Genomic DNA, 25,113 nt, shown 5'->3' on the forward strand with positions numbered 1-25,113 from the left:
ACCAAGCTGTTTTGGCCACCAAGTTTGTAATGAATTTTTTACAGCAGCCCTAGGAAACTAATATAGACCTAGGTACAGTTTTTAATTGACTAATAAAAGTGAATATACAGGCATAATAAATTGGTTAAGGCATTCATAAAACTTCTTTACATGCAAAATCCAACTTTTTCGAATTACTTTTCAACCCAAGTTTGTTGATGACCATTTTTCACATGATATCATCCTCTATGCTATCAAGAACAGTGGTGATTTGTGGAGAATACAGTCAATAAATTATGTAATATCTTTGTATGGTGACAGATGGTAAATGGATTTATCATGGTGATCATTTTGAAATGTACAGAAATATCAAATCATTATGTGTGTACCAGGAACTAACACAGTGTTGTAGGTCAATTATACTTCAAAAACAAACAATCAAACAAACTCATAGAAAAAGAGCTCAGACTTGTGGTTACCAGAGATGAAGGTTGAGAGGAGGGGGAATTGATGAAGGTAGTCAAAAGGTGCAGACTTCCAGTTATAGGATAAATAAGTACTAGGGATGTAACATACAACATGATAAATATAATTAACACCATTGTATGTTATACATCAAAGTTGTTAGAGAGTAAATCCTGAGAGTTCTCATTACAAGGAAACACTTTTTTCTATTTCTTTAATGTATCTATAGGAGATGATGTTCACTAAACTTACTGTGATAATCATTTCATGATGTATGTAACTCAAAACATTATGCTGTATACCTTAAACTTACACAGTGCTGTATATATCAATTATTATCTCAATAAAGCTGGAAGAAAAATAAAGAACAGTGGTGATTCTTCAGGAAATCCATACAAGAACTAAATCATTGGTGCTGGCCTCTTATACTGGCCTTTGCAGTTAAGTATGTATTTAATAGAATTAGCCAACTTATGACTTTCTTGGGAATGCTGGCGCATGTGTCTGATGAATTTCCCCTAATTCTCTTTCAGTTAGAGGTCTAGGGGTTAAGAAAATTCCAGGATTATCTATGGATCTTCTCCCAAGTTTCTGCTATCTATTCTCCAGATTTAATGACAGCACTTTGTATGTTCATACAATCACAGGCAGTGACAACTATGCAGCTGTGTGGTCAACAGTGATCATACGAGACAAATGATAAGATAGAATCCTACTTCAGAGATGTTACAATGGGGGAGAAAAAGGGTTCTCAGAATTGATCAAGTAAGGCGTATACTAAATGAGTCATAAAGACAAAAAAGAAACACAACCTGAGAAAAAAGAGACAGCTCTAGAATTTTTCAAACAGATATTTAGCTTCCTATCTTTTTGGAGTAACTTCTACCAAGTTTTCCTAAAATGGTTTCACCACATTGTAATCCAGTGGAAAAAAACCTTTAATGGTATCTTTTTGCATAACATTACTCCTTGTAAGATAATATGCAGAAATTTTAGCTTTATTGCTCAACTCTCTATGACAGCCTCAACCTTCCTTTCCAGTCTTATTTCTGATCATGGTCTTTATTAACATTTTTGCCCAAACTCAAGAGTGGGGAAAGAAATGATAACTGCAAGAAACCATCAATATGACTTAAGCGCCAAACACTAATTCACATATCAACATGACCAATTACCATTAAAACAATCTAAAGATGAAAAAATCTTTTGCATATGACATGCAAACATCCATATTTTTTCAGAGCATCTCTACGTGGTTGTAGAGTAAGCATCTTACATGTCCAAAAGAGAAATCTTTATTATACCATCCTAAACATTCTATTGGCCTTCCCCATCTCAGTAACTGGCAACTCCATTTTAACAGTTGTTCAGGCCAGGACTTTAGTCTCACCCTTGAATTCTTTACCTCACATCAATCCATCAGCAAATCCTTTTAATTTCACCTCTGAAATACAACATTTACAGAATTGAGCCACTTCTCACCACTTCCACTAATATCTGCCTGGCCCAACCCACCATAATCTGTGGCCGGGAATACAGCCACCAAACTAGTCTCTCAGGCCTCCTATGAGGACCTTGCCCTCCTATGAACTATTCTCTCCTTCACAGCCAGAGATCCTTTAATAATATGTCAGTCCATACTATCCCTGAAAATGCTTGCCATTTAGGAGGCGTTAAATGACCTCCCAGCCAATGGCTTAACTCTTCCTCCTCCATCTACGTAATTCAATTGTTCTAGTCATACTGACGTCCATGCTATTCTCTGAACATACCATGATTGCTCCTGTCTCAAGGCTTTTGCACTTGCTCTTCCCTCTCCTGCAACACTCTAGATACATTTATGGCTTGAACCCTTACTTATTCTAGATTGCTGTTCAAATATAATCTAATCCAAGAGGCTTTCCCTGATGCCTTATAATAATCACCTCCAGAATGTCATCATCCTTTGTCCCTTTACCCTACTTTATTCTTCTTTGAAGCACGTATAACACCTGTCATATTATACATTTATCTCTTTATTGTCCACAAAAGATACTCTGTTAGCAAGCACTTTGTCTCTTTTGTGCATTACCACAACCCTAAGAGTCCAGAGCTGCTTCAGAGTCTGTTGAATGAATGAGTTCATCTCAATTCCCTTTTGCTCTCCTAGTACGAACTTCTCATACTGAGTATGTGGTGAGTATGGATTTAGAATTTACATCTGAATAATCTTCATTAAACATGATAACTAAATGTAAGCTATTTCATCAGGTACATAATCTATCTCAATGCTAGAAGAAAAACTGTCTAAGTAAGATGTATTAAACGCCACAAGTAAAAAGCAACATCACAGAAAAAAATCTAAATGGGTAATCAGTAAGTACCCAATACCCTTCAACTAAATCCAGACTTGTTCAGTTAAGACAACTGCTAATAATTACATGATAGGTATTAGTACTCTTGTTCTACCCACTCATAAAGTATAAAGAATATTCTGCCTATCCTAAACCAAACAAATAACTTCAGGCATCTTAACATAAGTAGACATGGCATTAAGTTACAGGCCTTGGATAATGTTAACCTTCTGGCAGGAAATACGTTTTTTAAGAACTATAATTAAAAATTACCTATTCAAAATTTTAAAACTCCCAACAAACAAAAGTCCAGGACCAGACGGCTTCTCAGGTGAATTCTACCAAACACTGAGAGAAGAGTTAATATCTACCCCTCTCAAACTATTCCAAAAAACTGCAGAGGAAGTAACGTTTCCAAGGCCAGCAACCCTAATACCAAACCAGACAAAGATATCACAAAAAATAAAATTAAAGGCCAATATCACTGGTGAACATACACCCAAAAATACTCAACAAAATAATGGCAAACCAAATTCAACAGTACAGTAAAACGATCATATATGCCATGATCAAGTGGGATTTATCTCAGGGATGAAAGAATGGTTCCATATCCACAAAGCAATCAATGTGATGCTCATTAACAAACTGAAGAGTAAAAACCATAAAATAATCTCAATAGCTGCAGAAAAGCTTTTAAAAAAATTCAACACCCTTTATGATAAAAACTCAATAAAGTGGGTACAGAGGGACCACACCTCAACATAATAAAGGCCATATATGACAAACCCACAGCAAACATCACACTCAACGGTGAAATGCTGAAAGCATTTTCCTCTAAGATCAGGGACAAGACAAAGATGCCCACTCTCGCTACTATTATTCAACATAATTTTGGAAGTCCTAGCCACAGCAATCAGACAAGAAAAAGAAACAAACAGCATCCAAATTGGAAAGAAAGAAGGAAAACTGTCACTGTTTGCAGATGACATATTATACACAGAAAATCCTAAAGGCGCCACCAAAAATCTACTGGAACTCATCAATGAATTTGGTAAAGTTGCAGGATATAAAATTAACATGCAGAAATCTGTTGCACTTCTCTACCCTAACAACAAACTATCAAAGACAAATTAAGAAAACAGTCCCATTCAAAATTCCATCAAAAAGAATAAAATACCTAGGAATAAATCTAACTAAGGAGGTAAAAGATCTGTACTTGGAAACCTATAAGACGCTGATGAAAGAAACTGAAGACAACACAAACAGATGGAAAAATATATCATGTTCATGGACTGGAAGAATTAATATTGTTAAAATGACCACACTACCCAAGGCAATCTACAGATTCAATGCAATCTCTATCAAAATACCAATGGCATTGTTCACAGAACCAGAACAAATAATTCCAAAATTTGTATGGAAACACAGAAGACACTGAATAGCCAAAACAATCTTGAGAAAGAAGATTAAAGCTAGAGGTATCATATGATCCACCAATTCCATCCCTCGGTATTTATCCGAAGAAAACAAAAACAGTCATTCAAAAAGATATATGCACCTCCATGTTTACTGTAGCATTATTTAAAATAACCAAGAGGGCTTCCCTGGTGGCGCAGTGGTTGAGAGTCCACCTGCCGACGTGGGGGACCCGGGTTCGTGCCCTGGTCTGGGAAGATCCCACATGCTGCGGAGCGGCTGGGCCCGTGAGCTATGGCCGCTGAGCCTGCGCGTCCGGAGCCTCTGCTCCGCAGCGGGAGAGGCCACAATGGTGAGAGGCCTGCGTACCACAAAAAAAATAATAATAAAAAAAATAAAAATAACCAAGATATGGAAGCAACCTAAGTGCCCATCAATAGATGAATGGATAAAGAAGATGTGAGATACACACACACACACACACACACATATTCCACACAATGGAATATTACTCAGCCATGAAAAAGAATAAAGCCCTGCCATTTACAACAACATGCAAGGACCTACAGGGAATTATGCTAAGTGAAATAAGTCAGACAGAGAAAGACAAATACTGTATGATATCACTTATACAAACAAAATCATAGAAAAAAAGATCAGATTTGTGGTTACCAGAGGCAGGTGGTGGGGGAAGGAGGACCTGGATAAAGGAAGTAAAAAGGTATAAACTTCAAGTTATAAGATAAATAAGTACTAGGGATGTAATGTACAACATGATAAATATAATTAACACTGCTGTATGTTATACATGAAAGTCATTAAGAGAGAAAATCCTAAGAGTTTTCATCACAAGGATAAAATTTTTTTTTCTATTTCTTTAATGTTGTATCTATATGAGATGATGAATGTTCACTAAACTTACCATGGTAATCATTTTATGATGTATGTAAGTCAAATCATTATGCTGTACACTTTAAACTTAGTGTTGTATATGTCATACATAATTTATATATGTAATATACATAAGTTATGCACATAATTTATATACATAATTTATACATGTATATATATATTTACATACATAAATTGGAAGGAAAAAAATTAGCTATTCAACTGGCTTACGATGTCCCCTGAAAACTTGTTTAGTATTTCATATTCTGAATAGTAAAACAAATTCTCAAATCCAAATGAATCAGAGTCTTATAAATGGCCTTCACCATACTGAAGCACTATAGATTTAAGATTTGCCTATGTTCTCCTCTCTAAAAATAAGTCCAGGCAGGAGATACATACTTAAAGAAAATTACAGTAGTCTTAAAACTAAGATTATCATAGGGAGAATGGGCCAGATTATCTAGAGAAAATCTAAAACATCATTTACTCTTCCTTAGCAGTAAATTTTACATCAGATCCTAGAATTACCAAACAAAGGCTATTCATTAAAAAGGATGTTATTCTACAGCAATGACACAGAAAAACAAAGAAGTTTTGATACCTAAAGTTCTTTAACAAAAGAAAAATGCTTATCTAACCATAAAGTCCTTTTAGTGAAATTCCACTTTAAGAGTAAATTATCAAAGACAGACATTCATTAATCTGTAAATCTGGGGTTATCTATAATCCTGAGATCATGTTAATTCAAATAAAAAAGCCAATAACAACAACAACCAAACTTGGTATTCAAACGTATAAAAAATGAAGTTGATTATCATTTAGTTTTAAGATGAATTCATTAATTCTTTCTATCTATAAATAGAAATTAATTATAACCTGGCCTGGAAAATAAATGCTCACTTCTCCCTGCTTACAATTAGCCTATAGTAAGTTGTTCTTTGTAACAAGAATAAACCGCTTGAGCTCCAAAGAGGAGTCACAAAGCACTATAGTGCCATTTTTCTCAGGCCCTGCTGCAAAGCTTTCCTGTATTAAAGAACCATACACTAGACAACAAGAGACAGGCATATCTAACTGCTCATTTAGATAAATATGTAAGAAATGCTTTATTTCCAAATAAAGTTTCAAATTAAAAGTGTGGCTCAAAGCCAAACCACAACTTCCTCTGGGAACTATGAATTACCTTCTCACTGTCACAGGCTTCTCTTGTTACTGCTTACAGTTATTGTCCCACAAGGTATTTCATCTCAGTTCCCATAAGGACTTCTGCACTAATGAGTGGAGTAGGACCACAATGTAGGTTGCTAACCAAGGAGTTGGAAAACATCCTTTTCTCCTTTTTCTTCCCAACATACATGTGCGCGCGCGCACACACACACACACACACTCATTCACTCTCCCCTTCCCTCCTTACAGCTGAGCATGAAAACAAAAAAGGCAGGAAACAGTATAAATGACTCCATGAAAGCAGTTTATGTAGGACTGAATACAGTGTACAGAGCTCAGCAGAGTTCTGTGCATGACTATTTTCCAAGCCAAAATATTACTTACAAGAACTTTGGCACAAGCATTAAAGTAAGAAACAAAAAAAGGTAGAACACACAAGTAAGAAAGTCACTTACTGTATATCATCTTCAAGTCATAAAGTTTTGCACTTAATAGATCTTCTCTTTTGACTTTTTTTCTGTAAACACCAATAAAGAGATGAAATAAGAGAAAACTGTTACTTTGCTCATTTATTTTCAATCCACTGCCCACCAAATTGAAAGTATTATGCACTGAGTTTTAAATTTTAGCAAAGAAAGCATGATTAGTTGGACTCCCCACTTAGCTGCCACTCCAATGACTGCAATGGAGATTCACTAACAAGAAACAAAACACTCTTGCAACCCCTTTCCCTGGAACTGGGAGAAACTATCAGAAAGAGGAGTTTTACAGCTTTAGAAGGGAGAGGCAACACTGAATGGGATATCTTCTAAGTGCAGGAAATGAGGCATATGCCTCATAAACATAAGATTGAATGAGAGGAATTCTAAAAACATCCAAAAGACTCCCAAAATAATGTACAGTAAAAATCTAAGAGCTGACAGATTTTCCACCTTGGAAGAAATCATTAAGGGTATGACTTGGTGAGCAAAAGCAAATTATTATTTTGCATTAGTATTTTGCATTACATCCCTATACCATCCCTCTACCACAGTCCTTGAGAAAAAACAGTTAAGCATGTGGACTACCTCAGCTCTGTTAGACCCACTGTATGACCCTATCACAGGTCATACAATGATGAGCACTGCACTCTCAGCACGAGCCAAGAGAACTGGGTAATTCTGAAAAAATGCCTACCTATGACATTGTCACAGCCAAGAATAGGAGATGAATCAATAATGAAGCTAGCAAAAGGTATTTCTTCACTATGCTTGGGAAAAATGTGCTATTTACTACATAACCATAAATGGAAGACTCAAAGCTGACTCAGATATAATTAAAAGAAACTGTAAATAAAATTTGCTCTACTGCAGTTATTAACTGGCTTTATGGGTGGGCTCTTGAACAGAGTGTTCCAGGAATCCCTTAAAATCTAAAAACTTTTGTCTCTAAGTATGTTTTCGGATAGTAGTTGTCTATAGTTTTCTTAGGATTACCAAAGAAGTCTGTAACTTCCCAAAAGTCTATAACTTCTAAAGAGCTACAGCGTTCTAAATTAGTTGCATGATTCAATAAATCTCAAGGAATACTGATAACTGTTTTGGTAACTAATATATTTACTCTCTTAAGATATTAGTATTCTGATGAAATGTACTAATGAATCATAGATTTAATTATGACTTTGACAACTTTTGGACAGCTCTAAATATACTTCAGATCAAAAAGGGCTTCAATTTTAAATGTACTGTAACAAGTTATTTTAAGTATTAATAATAAATGAATCTCCAGTACACTATTAATTCAATTTAATTCAAAAATATGTTAATATCTGTTAAACCTGCGTACTATTTCTAGGCAATTATGTTTTAACAATAGCAGTTAATGAAACAAATCCAAACGTGTTTAAAAATTTTTTTAAACAATAAACATTTGTTATAGCAGTAGCAAGTGTCTGCTATAACACAGAGAAACAAAATGAGAAAGATAATAACTAGTTTCAATTACAACTGTCTCATGAAGAATGTTGTACTATATCTTTAGTTACTTTCTACTTTCTGTCCATAAATACTAGAGCAGTTACTCAGAATGTGGGCTGTGCACCAATGCTTATCCATATTTGTTTGTGATATGTACAAAAATGCGTAAGCATTCAGAAAATTTTACAGAAATTTTACACTGTTGTAACTTTTATTGTACAAAAATATCGATCTAAAACAAATTAGGAAAAAACTAAAAAAAACTAATTCATCAAAGATAGAGGTCAAATAAATTATATTCTCAGATTTCAGCTGGTCCTTCCTTAACTTATCAAGGGTGTGCTTTAAAAGAAGTAATTAAATACATTTAAACCTCACCTCAAATTAAATACAAAAAACCTCATTTTTTTAAGTACTTTTTTTCTTTTTACTAGCTATCTTCTGATTCTACACAGTTGGATTCCACTTCTGAAGTTCAGCACTAACCTCATACAGCTTTTAGAATTTTCCTGACAGGACAGCTGTTTCTTAAAAGAGCTTTCAATTTTCTTGTCATTTGTTTCTCTCAACTGTCTTTTTATGTGAACCTGTAAGAAAAAGCAAAATCACCTATTTAGACTGATAATCTGGCATCACAAATGATAACCTACACATTTCCCTTGAAAGGACAAAAAATTAAAGAAACAAAATTGTCTGAATGAACGTGCAGCCCAAATACATATGCTTATTAATTCAAGCATGCTAAACTATAAACTCAGTATGAGTGCTAAGCTCTGGGGAAACATAACAGTAAGAGAGGGGCATGTAAATAGATTAAGTGCTCATAACAAATATAAACACAGATCTTTGTATACATGTAGAACTGACTTTGAGGATATCAGAGAAGACTTTAATGAGTAGATGATTTATGAGTTGGTCTTCAAGAATGAGTAGGAATCTGTATAAGGAAAAAATATTCTAAATGGAGGGAACACAGTTATAAGAAACAGTAAGAAGCCAATGCAGATGGGGAAGAAAAAATTAGCAGGATATGAAGCTGATACAATGTATTAGGACCAGACTGTAAAGGGTCCTGAATAAGAAAATAATTCTATAGGAATCAGAAAATAGAGTTTTAAAAGCATGTGAATGAGATGATCAAATTTGTTTTCTTTGGCAGTGATATGGAGAATGAACCAGTTAAGGGAAACTATAGAAGTCAGGAAACTGGAAAAAAGTTCTTATAACAGTGTAGATCTATACTGTATGAGACAATAGTCACTAGCCACATACTATTAAGCATGTGAAATGTGGCTGGTTTAAATTGAGATGTACTTGTAAGTGTAAAATATACACCGGATTTCAATGAAAACAACAAAAAATAAAATCCTTCAATAATAATTCTTCTAAAATATTACATGTTGAGATAATACACTAGATATGTTGAATTAAATATAAAAATTCAATTTAACTGTTTCCTTTTGGTCTTTTAATGCGGCTACTAAAAATTTTATATTATAGAGTGGTTTGTAGTATATTTCTATTGGTAGAACAGGTCTAGATGACAGCATGAGGGCCTACAAAGAGGTAATGAAGTGGGAACAAATTTAAGACATTGTGCAGAAGGAACAGGCAAAAATAAGACAAAGAGAAAAGATGGAAAACTCCCGGATGTTTTTGATCTGGGTGACTGGGATTATGGTACAATACAACTGGGGTTAGGGGATGGGGCAGGGAATGAGATGAGTTTGGGGTTTGTTAATATTTAGATTCCTTTGGTATTCTACATGGAGATGTCCAACAAGTGGTTGAAAATATAAGCAATTATATATGACCCATTCAAGTTTAATTGTAAAGGGAAAAGGATAATAAAGATTCAAAAGAAGTAAAAGGGCAAAGGAAGATATTAAGAATATATGGATAATACCACACACAGAATTACCGTATGACCCGGCAATCCCACTACTGGGCATATACCCAGAGAAAACCATAATTCAAAAAGACACATGCACTCCAATGTTCACTGCAGCACTATTTACAATAGGCAGGTCATGGAAGCAACCTAAATGCCCACTGACAGACGAATGGATAAAGAAGATGTGGTACATATATACAATGGAATATTACTCAGCCATAAAAAGGAACAAACTGGGTCATTTGTAGAGTCGTGGATGCATCTAGAGACTCATACAGAGTGAAGTACGTCAGAAAGAGAAAAAAAAATATCGTGTATTAACGCATACATGTGGAACCTAGAAAAATGGTACAGATGTACCCGTTTGCAGCACAGAAATTGAGACACAGATGCAGAGAACAAACGTAAGGACACGAAGGGGGTGGGCAGGGGGTGGGAGGTGGGGTGTGGTGTGGTGTGATGAATTGGGAGATTGGGATTGACAGGTATATACTGATGTGTATAAAATGGATGACTAACATGAAGCTGCTGTATAAAAAAATAAAATAAAATTCAAACATAAAGAAAGAATGTATGGATAATATCACACATGATAAGGAATACCTTTTAAGTTTGACAAAATTAGATTAACACTCCCCCAAACTTTTAACTTAAGTAGCACTCAAACCCTATTAAATAAAACATAAATTTTTATTCCAAGCAACAGAACAAAATTCACATGAAGCAACAGAACAAAATTTTACAAAAGAATATCTTTGGAAGCTAGTTCATGCTAAAGAAGCTTCAGCAACATAATATATATAGTCTGGAAAAACAGAACATGTCTTTCAGAGAAGTGTTGCTTTAATTTTGATTATACTATCACACACATATATAATGTTTTATCTTTTCTCCAAGATATATACTAATTTGTATAGATGTCCAGAGTTAACACAATTACAACATGCAGTATCTTTCACATGTCATTTTATTTGAATTGCAATCTCATTTGTACCTTATGTCACTGAGACTTATCTGGAAAAAATATATCAAAACAAATTATAAACACCTACACTGAGAACATCTAATGCTTAAATAGTTTTATGTTGCTTACATGCCCCTTCCTATTCACAAAGATAGCAACGAAAGTGTTGGTGCTACTTGGGAAGTTTGTTTTTCCCATCAATGGCATCATATATGTATATATTGAGTATTCTCATTTTTAACTGTATACCATTCCTGACTTACTAATGAGAGCCTCAAGAAATCTTTCTTACACATTTCACTTTACGTAAATTACTACTTACTCTCTTTTCACTTTTTATTCATTAACTCAGGAATATGTTCCTATCTCTTTCTCCTTCTTTTATTTGTAAGCCAAAAATAAATGTGAATACAAATCATAATCATGGTTCTTAATCATAAGTAACATCAGCATGGTATGTGAATCTCAAGAATGTGACTAGGATTAAGCATTACAATAAAACTGTACGTAACAAAAGAAGTCATCTGCCCATGACAACACTGAAACCATGAGAAGTCCCTCTCAAGATCTTCACAAACCCCCTTATTCTTCTCGAATTAAACTCAGTTTCCTTCAAGCACCAGAATTTAAGAACAAAGACACCCTTTTATATTTAATTTTGTTTAATCTTCTCAACATTACGTTTTTCATGAAAATAAAGTTTTCAGGTACTCTGGACTTAAGTTTTTGTGGGGGTTTGTCTTTGAATCTAATATTCCATTCAAACATTTTTTCAATGGAAATTAAACACATTAAAGTTGAATTCACAAATATACTCAAACTGGAAATTTAAAGCAAAATCATCTCAATTAAGTTTAAAGAGTTTGTTTTACAAAATAAAATCTAAATCTTACCTTAACACAACCTTCCAATGCACTGAATTTAAACACCGCCTGAAAAGGTTTCCGGTCAATAGGACATGAAGCCAGTGTCTGAAAAATGATGAACAAATTATAACTTTACGAATGTCTCTTTAAAACAGATCAAAATTAAACTATAACAAACGCATTTATGGTAAGTTTTTCACCAGAAGAGGAAACCATAGAAAAATAATTTTTTCTTCTTTCAAAGATAAAGATGAAATGCTTTCCACCTGTATTACTCCACAAAGTAATAAATACCATAATTTTTAAAATTCAAACATTTACTGAGCACCTACTGTATGCTAAATAAGTGGAATACAACGATGATCAGAGAGATAAGATCTTTGTTATCAAGATAATACCTATTAAGACTTGCTGCACAGTTGAGTACTACAGCTATAATGAAAGGAAAGCTGGGCTGAAATCACTACCTCTCTGATCCAAAGCACTTGAGTAACTCTAAATAAGCTGTAAAAGGAATGGCTTGGACAGGTCCCTTATAGATTTTAATATTCGATGACAATATTTTCCCCCAAAATAATTTTGAATAGGCAGTTGTACCAGCAATAAAAAATATTGTAGATATGAAGAAAAGCAAGGATTCCTCTGCTGCTCCCTCAGCCATGTAGATGCCCTCTCCGGAAGTAGTTTCTTATGTATCCTTTTGGAGATACCCAATGTTTATGCATAACGTGTATCTTTTAAATATAAAATATAATTCAGATGCTGAACTGAATCTTGTTTTTCTCTTAATTACATATTTTAAGTTGGCTCATATTACTATTTCAGAGCTGTCCCATTCTTAACAGCATGGTATGTCATATAGTTTTAATTTACATTTCCTTTTATATGAGTAAGGTTGAAAATATTTCCACGTTTAAGGGCTCTTCAAAGTTCCTTTTCTTTAAACTGTCTATTCATGCCTTTTGCCTAACTTTTTTTATTAGGTTGCTGGTCTTTTTCAAACTGAATTGTAGGCTTTCTTTATAAATTAAGAAAAATTGTCCTTTGTTCACTCTGTAATTCTAAATCATCTTTATCTTGACATAAATATATTTCCTATACTTTCAAAATTAACATGCATCAACTATAATTGAGTTTCTCTGATAATACTATTAAATGTTTGTATCGGAATAGGCTTATATTATTTAAATAATTTAAGATAAAGTATGTTGTCTACTAGGGTAAAAGGCAAGATTCTGTAGCCTAAGAAGAAAATACTGAAAGGTGATATTTTAATACCTATGGTTATAAAAGTAAAACAGGAGTCTAGCAATTTAATAGCAATAGTCTAATAGATAATATAATAATGAAGTTTTGATAAATTATCCTATATTCCCTAGTGGAAAAATGTGATATTTGCTTTTCTGGACTTTGGCACATATCAAGATATGCTTACACAAAGCACAAGTACAACAGACTGTGTGTGGCCCTCGATCATATAATACATTTTCACAAAGCTTGTGAGTCACTTTGGAAGCAGCCAAAATATAAACAGAGTTACTTTTTACTACTCTGCTAAAAAGTGATTTTTCTTTTCTTAAGTAGGTAGGGCTTGATAAAATGCTCTACACCATATCTGAATTAGGAAATTTGACTTTCCTGACTGTATTAAACCAATTCAGATTGGTAGAACCCAGCTCAGCTTACTTCCAAGTACTATGCATTTAGGATGCTAGTACTTTCCCTTCAGAAAATTTGACCTTAAAAAACTTTGCTACAAGTAGCAACAAAGCTGTCCACAGCTTTTTTTTTTTTTTTTTTTTTTGTCCACAGCTTTTTAATAATGCATTACAAACAGCAATTCTAGTTCAAAGAACTCAACATCGTAACTATGTGATTGTTGTTTATATTACCATTTACTGCATGAAATTTCTTAGACTAGAGGTTATATTAACACATTTATAATTCAAAATAATACTTTAAAGTGGAAACTTTCAAGTATTTATTTTTATTAAAGTTTCAAGATATATTTGTATTTCTATTTTAAAGGTAAATTTAGATAAAATTCATTAAAAAGATAAAACAGGGACTTCCCTGGCAGTCCAGTGGTTAAGACTTCGCCTTCCAATACAGGGGATATGGGTTTGATCCCTGGTCAGGGAGCTAAGATCCCATATGCCTCGTGGCCATAAAACCAAAACAGAAGCAATACTGTAACAAATTCAATAAAGACTTTAAAAATGGTCCACATTAAAAAAAAAAATCTCTGAAAAAAAAAGATAAAACAATAATAAAATGTGTTTCCTTCAATGTTTTTTAAAAAACTATTAAGACATATGTAAGGGCTCTGGATTTACTGTCTATTTTTATATCTTGTCCTGTGTATAACCTTGAGCAAGTTACATAGCCTTCCTTTGTCTCATTTGTGAAAATGGGGATAATAATAATCTGAGGTTTTCACAGTAATTAATGGCATACACTAAGTACTGTGTAAAGTCTTCTAAATATTAACTAGCTTTACAGCACTAACAATAAAAAAGCTTGGCTCACTAACAAAAAGATAACTCACAATATGATGTACATATACATGTGAGAGACTGAATTCTTAGTGATTTTTCTTGTTGGAATTTTCAAAGTTCATGACATATATGGAAATTAAACTATTCCATTTTTTAATATCTATTTCAAGTTGTAACACTTACGAAGATCCAAAGAAAACCACTGTGTTAAAGAAATTTATTCTATATCAGATGCATTGAACCTTTCAAAAACTCTGAAATTACACAATCCCATTTTCTTCTTTATTAAATTTCCTCTGTTGACATCAGCTAAATGGCACTCTTCCCTTTCCCATGTTCAAACTGACAAGAGTTTTAACCTGAGCCGTTCCATTTTGATCTGTTACAGGTATTAGGGTTCTGAGTAAGATTTTGGTTTTGTTCTTTTTTCCTTAACTATAATTGTCATGGATTTGTCTAAGGTTTCATGTGGAGAAAGGGTTCCACTGCTATTTCAAAAACAAAAAGAAAGAAAACAGAAATAAAAAATAGTAGTCGGAAAACTACTGCTATCTATTATGATAATCTGTATATACTTACATTTCGTAAAAATAATCTACTTAACACTAGAAAACAAGTTAACAGATTTTCTTTGGCTCAGGCTTACCGTCAGAAAAATTTCTTAAAAGCAGGTTATCCTCCTCAGATTAAAAAAAAGCACAGGTCAGAAAATAAGCTACCTATAGTAGACAAAATATCTTTGCTATGGCTACTGAGAAATGATGATATCCATTTCTGACCTTAAAACAGTTTAGCAAAGCATTTCAAACGGGAAACAGAAAAGAAATTCAGTTATCCTGAGTTAAGTCTTCACAGCATACCTCAATAAATTAATAGTGACTAAAGAACTTAATGAAAAAGAAATCAAAACAGATTTTTAAAAACTAAATGGATCTTTCATTTTTTGTTAATGTATAATGTAAGAAAAATATAAGGCTACTTTACATTAGCATATTAGCCAAAGTTCAAAGACACTGTCATCAGTAGGTACTAAAGCATAAAATTATATATCACATGATGAGCAAACAGCTTTAATAGGAAAGTTAAAAAAAAAGGTTTTAAAAAATGGTTTGCATTGGCCTAATTTTAAAGCATTCCTAAGGAATCTTCATCCTTATAATCCCGCAGATACCCATTCAGAAAATCTCAAAGATATTTTAATCTTAGTTTCCAGAGTTTGTGTCACTAAAATAACTAATTTAGTTTTTAAGTTGTGTGGTTTAAAAAATTCACATTTAAAACTAATGGTGAAAAATTTTAGCTAATATACTTAATTCTTCTTTAAAATATATTTTTAGTTTTAAAGAAAATTATCCCAAATTTTATTTTTCTTGTATACAACAAAAATAAATACCCTTTGGTTATTCACCATTTTGAGTTCTTATATACAATAAAAATACCCTTCAATTATTCACCTATTTAAATTGACAATGGCTTTTATTTCAATAATTTTTCAAGTATCTAATTTAATTAGTTTCATAGTCAAAGTAATCCAATATCATCATTCAACTTTGTGATACAGCTACAAAATTAACAGAATTTGATCACTACTTTACAATGTAATGTGTATTAAAAAACAGAGCATTCATTTTACTGTGAATGCTCTGTACTGAGGTTATATCAGTTAAGGAGGCAATTTCGATAGAAAAAAATAATCTTCCTAATGATTTCAGTAAAACATACCCTAGTATTCTGAAGCGTTGTAAATTCCCAGCTCAGATAAACCCATATTTAAATGTAAGAACAGGAAACCTTCCTTATTTGGGAATTCAGGATTCTTGATTTCTAATATTTCTTGCTTCCTGCTGCTGCTCTATCCTCAATCACAAAGGCTGCCTACCGATAGCCCCTCCTAGAGAGAGAGAAGCAAGTGTTAAAGGTAAGTGCTTAAAGACTAAATCTCAGTACCTATGTTTTAGGTAGGTTTGTCTGTTCATGGGAATCTCTAGAACATTTATCTCTCTTACTAATAAATAGAGCACATTATATAAAACTGCAGTTCAAAATCAAATAAAGATGATTTAGGAATGCATACCATTAGAGGTTGCTGCTTATTTTAAAGCCATTCACTAGGACCTATCCTTTCTTCTTGATGGTCCCAAGATACCTCGTCTGCACCTCTAAAGAAGTGCTCACCTGTAGTCGGCCTACATGTACACTATCACATTTAACCAGTTCTTTCAAGACAGTCCTATCACATTTAACCAGTTCTTTCAAGACAGCTTTCAGGAATGTATCCCTACAGGGCAAATGACTGTCAGTAATAAAATTAACAGCAAGAAAACTTTTTATCCAACTACTCAAAAGGAACTCTTTCATATTCTTAAAAATAAATTACAACAGTTGGGTAGAATTACTTTTAACCTTTCTTTTCTTTTGACATTTAATAGTTAAGACTTTCATTTTCTAGCATAAAAACAGAAAATCCCATAAACTATCTGTATAAATCACTTTACAAATTCTGACATTTAAAATTAGACTATACAGAAATACACATTAATTTACCCAACTGGTAAAAACAGACTATTAAATGAAAACCTATTACATATGCTTTAGGTAATGAGCATTCACAATATAAAAATATTCTTTGCTCTACCAAAGGTTTTACCAAAGGATCAATACAGAGTGAAAACAACTAGGAATTTGGAATAATTAGTCACAAATTCAAGTTCTGGAGGAGTCAGAACTAGCAACCTCTCTAATCTACTTTAAGGATGAAGATAGACAGCTCTGAATCACCTATCACACAAGTTGTAATAATTAAATGAATTAATGTATTTGACAACGCTTTATAGATTATAAAGATAAGGACTAACAGTAGTGCTCCACAGATATGCTTACATTATTGTTCACAAAGAAGTACATAACAGAGAGGTTTGGTTTAGTTCAGGAATAAAGAAAAAATTTACATCTTAGGAAAAACTGTTGGGAAAATCCAGGCAATAAAACTTTGCTGAATTATGTTACCAAACAATAATCTAATCACTAGAATGATGTATAAGTTTCTACTCACTGCATAAGGGAACATCTGTATATAAAACATATCAGTAGTCAAGATATAAGTCAACGGGTCACATTTTGATTTTTTTTGGTATGTACTATTAATCCAAAAACATACTCCTCACCTGTCTGCATTGAACACTGTTGTCTGACTTCTTCAAGAACCGTACATCACCACAGTAAGACTCTCTTCATTTCTAGTCTCATGAGAGAAAACATACCTTTGCCAACTGTGCAATTTTGATTTCATTAACCTTACTTTCTCAAACTGAAGCTGTCAGCATTTGATATAAATGGAGGACTGAGAGAAATAAGTTGAGGGAGGATAATTTGCTTATAGTAGGAAAGTTAATCACATTTAAAAAATTACTTTAAAAATAAGGGAAATATTTACATTACTTAAAAGAGAAAAGAATCCCAGTGAATATCAAAAACCTCCTAATCACATACATTGCATGTTCCTTTAAATAGAGTAAAAACTCTTAACCACTTCAAACATGAAATGTCTCCAAGTCCTCAAACTTTAACCCTTTTAAGGGTCAAAACTGTAACCACTTCTTGGCAACCTGCCAAATCCTAAATCTTATTTTCTTAGTGTGTGTGTAAGTTACCCTATTGTCTATTGAGGATCATAATTATGATTGGCTGTCAATGCTATGGCCATGTGTCAAACTTCCCTAGCCTTCACTTTTCTAATTATCTACTTTAAAATGTGCAAACTCAGACAATCAAGATTAAACTTATGTGTAAACTAAATGCCCTCAATATGTTTAGACTGTATTTTTCCTCACAGTATGGATAAAATAATTAACTTTCTAAGTGGCTGATAAACTTTAGTGTATTGGTTCTATACATATTTCATCAGGTTAAAGGCCTTCTTTAGTTCCAGATTCTCAGTTCTAACACTGATGATTTAAATTAACAAGAACTTCAACTTTCCTAAGTGTCAATTACTGTGTCTTTGTTTAGATCAATATTTTATTCCTACATCATCATTTTTATTTTATAAACCAGCAGGCTTACCATCTGTGAATTTCTTGAAACTAAACACAGAATGGACATGTTTAATTTCAATTTGTTCTAGTGTCCCTAATGGGAGGCAATTAGGCTATGGGCCATGAAGACCACCAGCTTCCATTATTCTGAATCTTTCTGCCCTAGGTAAGTAGATTCTATGAATATCTAGAGACTAAATTCAGTTACTTAATTAGTCCTTAAATGGCTTTTGTTTTAAATAACCAAAGAACCAAAATTTTAGAACTTGAAGAGATTGAAACTGATTGTGACTCTGGATATAGATATTTTAAGAACATGAGAAATTTCAGGAATGTGTCCAAAATAAATATACTAGACTATTAAATACTTTAACTTTACTTCTTATGGAGAATTTCTTCAATGATTAAAATATTAAGGTGAAAGTAAATAAATGAGTCCTTCTTGGTTCTTGATACCTATTCTGAATCAAATTTTAATAAACCTTGAGAATAAATCTCAGATAGCTCAACAGAATTTCTGAAAGGCACATAAGACTAGGAAGGTGATCCTGAATACATTTTGTACTTTTTTCTTATTATGTAGATTTCCAACCACTGTAAATTTCACTTTTGATTTCTAACTCCCTACTAAAAGTGAACATTAGTAAAATTTAAAACTATGGATCAATTTTTAAAAATTATTTTAATTTCAGGCTCTTGAAGTATTTAGAAACAACTTAAGAGTTCAGGATCGATGCCTTGAATTTCAAATAAACATTAACATAGTAATTTAAATGAAAGAATATAAAAGAAAGCCTTAGCACAAGGCCGGGCCAGTTAGCAGAGTCTGAATACAAATGCTCTTTCCTAATCCTGAAATCCAAAGTAAACTACATGCCTCTTTTTCAAAACAGAAGGAGGCTGAGGAAAATGAGAAGAGAGATCTTAATAACTAATGGCCATGAATAAAAACACTAGTGAATATGAAATCTGCTTCTATTTGTCAAAGCACTGATACACTTCAAAACATATCTAATTTTTATCATACCAATAAAAGATTCAAACTGAAAATTTTGAAGTGATTTTGTTAACCAGTAATCAGTTATTAATTATAATGAACTTTTTTTTTTTTTTTTTTTGCGGTACGCGGGCCTCTCACGTTGCGGAGCACAGGCTCCGGACGCGCAGGCTCAGCGGCCATGGCTCATGGGCCCAGCCGCTTCGCGCCATGTGGGATCTTACCAGACTGCAGCACGAACCCGTGTCCCCTGCATCGGCAGGCGGACCCTCAACCACTGCGCCACCAGGGAGGCCCTATAATGAACATTTTATTAGTAGATTGTGTTCTTGTTACTGCTCAACTTAATGGTTTATTTAACTGATGTCTGCTATCCCCACTAGGGACAATGAAATAATTCAGAATATTCTGTTTATTCTCTGCTTTCAAGGTTAACTAGTTTTGTTTAAACAATACCTCAACTCCCCCACTGCCCATCACAATTTATCGCAGTACAGCCGATAAGTATGTTCTTTTAGAAGCAATTTGGCTTCAACAAAATGTTTATATCCAAAGGGGTAACACAAAAGAAGAAAAATATTACATGCAAGAAAAGTGCTGATTGCAATACTATGTATGTTAGCAAGTATTTTTAACTTAAAAATATTCAACAATAGTTAAAAACATGGACAAGTTTAGCACTATCTAGTGGAGTTGAATATGTACACAGTCTACAATCACTTCTAGATACTTACCCTAGAGACACCTGAACTTGTACACCACGTTAAAGCTAATGGTTGTATCAAAGATGCATGTAGTGTAATGAAGGATGACGAATCAAGCCTATTTTATACCTTCTAATCCTCAGAGAAAAACACATACTCAAATCATGGTTGTTGAACCTCCCAATTATGTGGTCACTGAATGCAATCTCACAAAAAGCACTGAATTGAAGCCTTCTAGCCATCCAGTAATTCTCTATTGGAAGCAAAATCTCCTCTATTTTTAAGATATCTAATCACAAAGCAAACCATGGTGCACTAAATTCAACACAGATGAAATCATTAGGTGGGTGGCAGAGAAAAATATGCATTCTTATTTCATTAGTCAATGCTCCTGCAAACACACAGAGATTTACAATTATATTAAATAATTAAATTAAACTCAAAATATTTTTTCCCAGAATACATTTTCACCTATCCTTAGTCCTTTCTTGCCAAAAACCAGTTTAGACTTTTATCTATTTAGAACTGTTTCCAAGTATACTATTATTAACTCAATTGATATAACAAATCTTTTTCTTCCCCCTCCCAGAACTTGGCCATAGAGTCAGTACACAGTTATGTTCTCTTTTTCATACTACTGATGAAATATAAGTTAGACACGGAACTCTGAAAACCCCAGTTATATAATAGACAATTAATTCCAATGTGCATAAGGACAACAAAGAATTTGAATGCAGCTAATGTTAAAAACATTTTTAAGATTTATCTCCTTTACTAATTTTTACACACTGACAAATTACTAACTCAGAAAATATAGCATGAGCAGTATTATAAATTTTTATTTCACAATTTCTAACAATGGGGCTCATAATGAATATTCAATATACAGTACTGTGATCTACTTGACCCAAAATGAATCAACATAATACATTAAAAGTCCCAAATTTTCCTGTTTCTTAATCATTAACTATCTATGAAGAACCTCAATAATATCTCTAACTTTGAAATTAGTTCAAAATAAATGAAACACAGGAACTAGAAAATGCAGTTATAAATTTATTTCTGTCTCTTAAGCTATGAGACCTTGGCCAAGTTATAGAACACAAAATCCAAGTTTCCACATCTGTAAAATGGAAAGACACTGTTATATCTGTTCTGGTTATCCCACAGGCTGATATAAGGAAGAAATTTAATAATCTATGTAAAAATTCTCTGAAAAATATAAAACACAAAGCAGAGAGAAGGTGTTATTATTAGTAGTAAATATAATCACAAGAGGGTCAAGTACACTGAAGATGAATTACTGCATTTCTACCAGAAAAAAATACTTAATCCATTATCCCGTTTTTTTAATGGTATGCATTTAAAATTTTTTAATCATAAAAGAACAAAAAGCTGAATATAAAAAATTTAGAAGGGAATATACTAATAAAATTTGAGCAATACAGAGATGTTTGTCCTAAGTGGAGGAAAACACATTACTGTGAAATAATTTATGAAAGGCAGTATCAAGTCTTTAGACTAGGTGGAATGAAATCATGCTAGGGAACTAAAATACAATAATATTTAATACTTAGACTCACCTCTGCCCATTTAAGAATACAGGTCAAACAGAAGACATGAGTACAGCTTTCTGGAAAACCAATTTCCTTCTCTAACAGGCAACTGAGACATATTGGACATCTATCAGCTTCACTGTACAACAGACCAATGGTAGCAGTATTATCTTTGTTTTCTTCACCTATAAAGTAAAGCAACGATATACGCTTTCAATTTCTCCAGACCAAATGACTAGATACTCTAAAAGGCCCTCCTTCTACAAAGTAATTAGATCTTAGATACACTATAAGAAACAAACTCCTTGAGCACAATAACCCCAACATTTACTGATTTATAATTTAAGGGAGGAGTGAAAAGAATTTTTCATGAATTAATTTTAAAATAGGTAATAACCATATAGTTCAAATATTTAAAAGTAAAAAAAGGTTATAGTGACAAATCTCCCAAGCAAATCTACTCCCATCCATCTAGTTCCACCCAATGCAACAAGTAACAACTGTTGTTTGTTTTGTGTTCTTCCAGAGACAAGATAGAATGCACAGACAAGCAAATCCTAATATATATTCTTTCAAACCTCCTTCTTCACACAAATGCTAGAACACTATACACAGCAGTCTGTGTTTTTTGTTGTTTCAACCTATGGATGGGACATTCACCTGTTTTCAAACTTGGGCTATTACAAACAATGCTGCAATAAAAAACTTTTCATTTCCCATTTTTAATAGTGTATCTACAGGATAAATTCTTAAAAATGGAATTGTTAGACCAACATGTACATACATTTGTATTATGAATAGATACTGCCAAATTATACCCCTTAGGGTTTGTACTAATTTAAACACCTACCAGCAATGTAACCAACACACAAGAAGTAAGCAGTGCTGGCTCAAAAGTAAAAGAAACTCCAAGATTCAACATAAAGCAAAACAAAAATATAGAAATGGTCAGCTGAAATGTGACCAGTATATGCCAAGCAAATGGAAAAGCTGACATTGCCCTGGAAACACATGTCCATACTAGTGTTCAGAACTGGAGACTAACCTTAGGACCAATCCAGGTAGGGAAACTGACCCTAGGAGATTCCAGTTTTAAGCCAAGACCCTCAAATGGGGTTAAAGTGGTCCCAGCATGGGTTCAGAAAAAAGCAAATACATACAAATCCTCTGAAGGAAAGCATCCCTAATTTAGGCCCTCAGGATTCCACAGATTAAATGGATCAAATATGAGCTCATAATCAAACTTTACCAAACACAAGAAAATACGTTGCCTTGAGTAAGAATCAGCAGAAACAAGAATGAGTTTAGATTTATTTTTATATTTATGTATTATATTTATTTATTATAAATTTATTTAGATGTCCACTGGTTTCAAATATCAGAACTTTCAAATACTACATAAAATAACTGAACAGCAATTAGACCCAGAAGAAAAAAATATTTGTGAACTGGAAGAACTGAAGAAACTACCTAGACTGTAAGAGACAGACAAGGAGATATAAAAACAGAGGTTGGGAAATGAGGTCAGAACAAAGTCTAACATATTAATTGAAGTTCAGAAGAAGAGACTAAAGGGCAGGCAATAGTTGAAGCAGTAATGGCTGGGAAATGATAAAACAAAAACATGATCCAACAGGTAAAGGACACACAAGGTATACTAAACAGGAGTAATAAAAATAATCCATGTTTAGAAACAAAGTAGCAAAACTGTACAATATCAAAGATGAAAACAAGATCTTAAAAGCAGAAAGAGGGAAAAGACAGATCATCTACAAGGGAATGACAATTAGGTTGAAAAGACATTCCTTGACAGCTAGTAAGAAAACTAGAAAATAGCTAAATAATATCTTCGAAGTGCTAAGAGACAAAAAAAAATTATCAATCCAGAATTGTATATCTTTCAATAGTTTTGAAGAGGATAAAATAAATACAAAAACTTAAGTTTATCACCAACAGACTTTCACTAAAGGAACTTGAGATTTTTTTCAGGAAGAAGGGAATGGAGAAAAAATCAAGGACAGTAATAATAACAACAAACAGAAAAATGTCATCCTAAATAAGTAGGGAGCAAAACTTAAGAAGAAAAAGAGCAGAGCTCAATGAACTAAAAACTGACTGATCAAAAATAAGACAAGAGAAGACGGGAAAAAAAGGTGTGCACTTCTTATTTAAGCAGCTTATTTCACAGTTTAAGAACAACAAAAATATGTAAATACATAAAACTCCTTGTTAACAAACAGTATGGAAACACTAACTTTTGCTTTCAACACACAAGCTTTATAAAAATTAAGTTACCTTCCATATCTTCATAGTCCTGATCTCCCACATTTAGGGTATATAGAGTTTTCTTCTTCATTTCTCCTTGAAAAAGGGTTTCCTATAGGATGAATTATAATAGAGAATTTTTATGTTTGCCTTGTCCCAATAATATACATATTAAAAAAAACCCAAACTGTAAGAAATTATTTTACACATAAAAGAACACAATACAAACCAAGCCAGTAAATTTTTTGGATAATCCAGTGCACTTTTATACTCCTTGCCACCAAGCACTGTCTTGCTGAAAGGAGAAGCCTTATATAAGTATTAAACAACAAAGAATAATGATAAATTTTTTGGTACAGACATAAATACAATCAGAGCTTAGAGAAAAGAGATCCATTTGGACTGAAGTTTTCATTGAAGTTGACAGGTTACATATGTTAAGGAGCTTAACACATTTAAGGAGCAAAACAGTATGAAGGAATAAAAAGGAATTTAGCTAGGCCAATCTGACAAATAAGAGTCAGTGGGTATAACAACTGACACTACAGAAATACAAAGGATCATGAGAGATTACTAAAAGCAACTCTATGCCAATAAGATGGATAACCTGGAAGAAATGGACACATTCTTAGAAATGCACAACCTTCCGAGACTGAACCAGGAAGAAACAGAAAATATGAACAGACCAATCACAAGCACTGAAATTGAAACTGTGATTAAAAATCTTCCAACAGGGCTTCTCTGGTGGCGCAGTGGTTGAGAGTCCGCCTGCCGATGCAGGGGACACGGGTTCGTGCCCCGGTCCGGGAGGATCCCACATGTCGCGGAGCGGCTGGGCCCATGAGCCATGGCCGCTGAGCCTGAGCATCTGGAGCCTGTGCCCCACAACGGGAGAGGCCACAACAGTGAGAGGCCCGTGTAATGCAAAAAAAAAAAAAAATCTTCCAACAAACAAAAACCCAGGACCAGATGGCTTCACAGGCAAATTCTATCAAACATTTAGAGAAGAGATAACACCTTTCCTTCTCAAACTCTTCCAAAATATAGCAGAGGGAGGAACACTCCCAAACTCAATTCTACAAGGCCACCATCACCCTGATACCAAAACCAGACAAGGATGTCACAA

At 33.4% G+C, this 25,113-nt stretch overlaps 1 protein-coding gene across 7 annotated transcripts in view; it reads right to left on the reverse strand.

Moving 5' to 3' along the window:
- The window catches only part of SCAF11 (SR-related CTD associated factor 11), a 71,841-nt gene that overhangs the window by 18,455 nt on the left and 28,273 nt on the right, over window positions 1-25,113 (reverse strand). For all 7 annotated transcript variants that reach the window (XM_082850795.1, XM_082850790.1, XM_082850793.1 and 4 more), the window contains 5 exons: window positions 24,018-24,099; window positions 21,750-21,907; window positions 11,961-12,038; window positions 8,696-8,796; window positions 6,710-6,771 (listed from right to left, as the gene is read on the reverse strand). In XM_082850795.1, coding sequence (XP_082706921.1) covers window positions 6,710-6,771; window positions 8,696-8,796; window positions 11,961-12,038; window positions 21,750-21,907; window positions 24,018-24,078 — 460 coding nt within the window. In that variant the 5' untranslated portion in view covers window positions 24,079-24,099. The remainder of the gene's footprint in view (window positions 1-6,709; window positions 6,772-8,695; window positions 8,797-11,960; window positions 12,039-21,749; window positions 21,908-24,017; window positions 24,100-25,113) is intronic.

This window comes from Leucopleurus acutus (genome assembly GCF_964270905.1).
Source record: "Leucopleurus acutus genome assembly, chromosome: 11".
In the NCBI taxonomy this organism is placed as follows: Eukaryota; Metazoa; Chordata; class Mammalia; order Artiodactyla; family Delphinidae; genus Leucopleurus; species Leucopleurus acutus.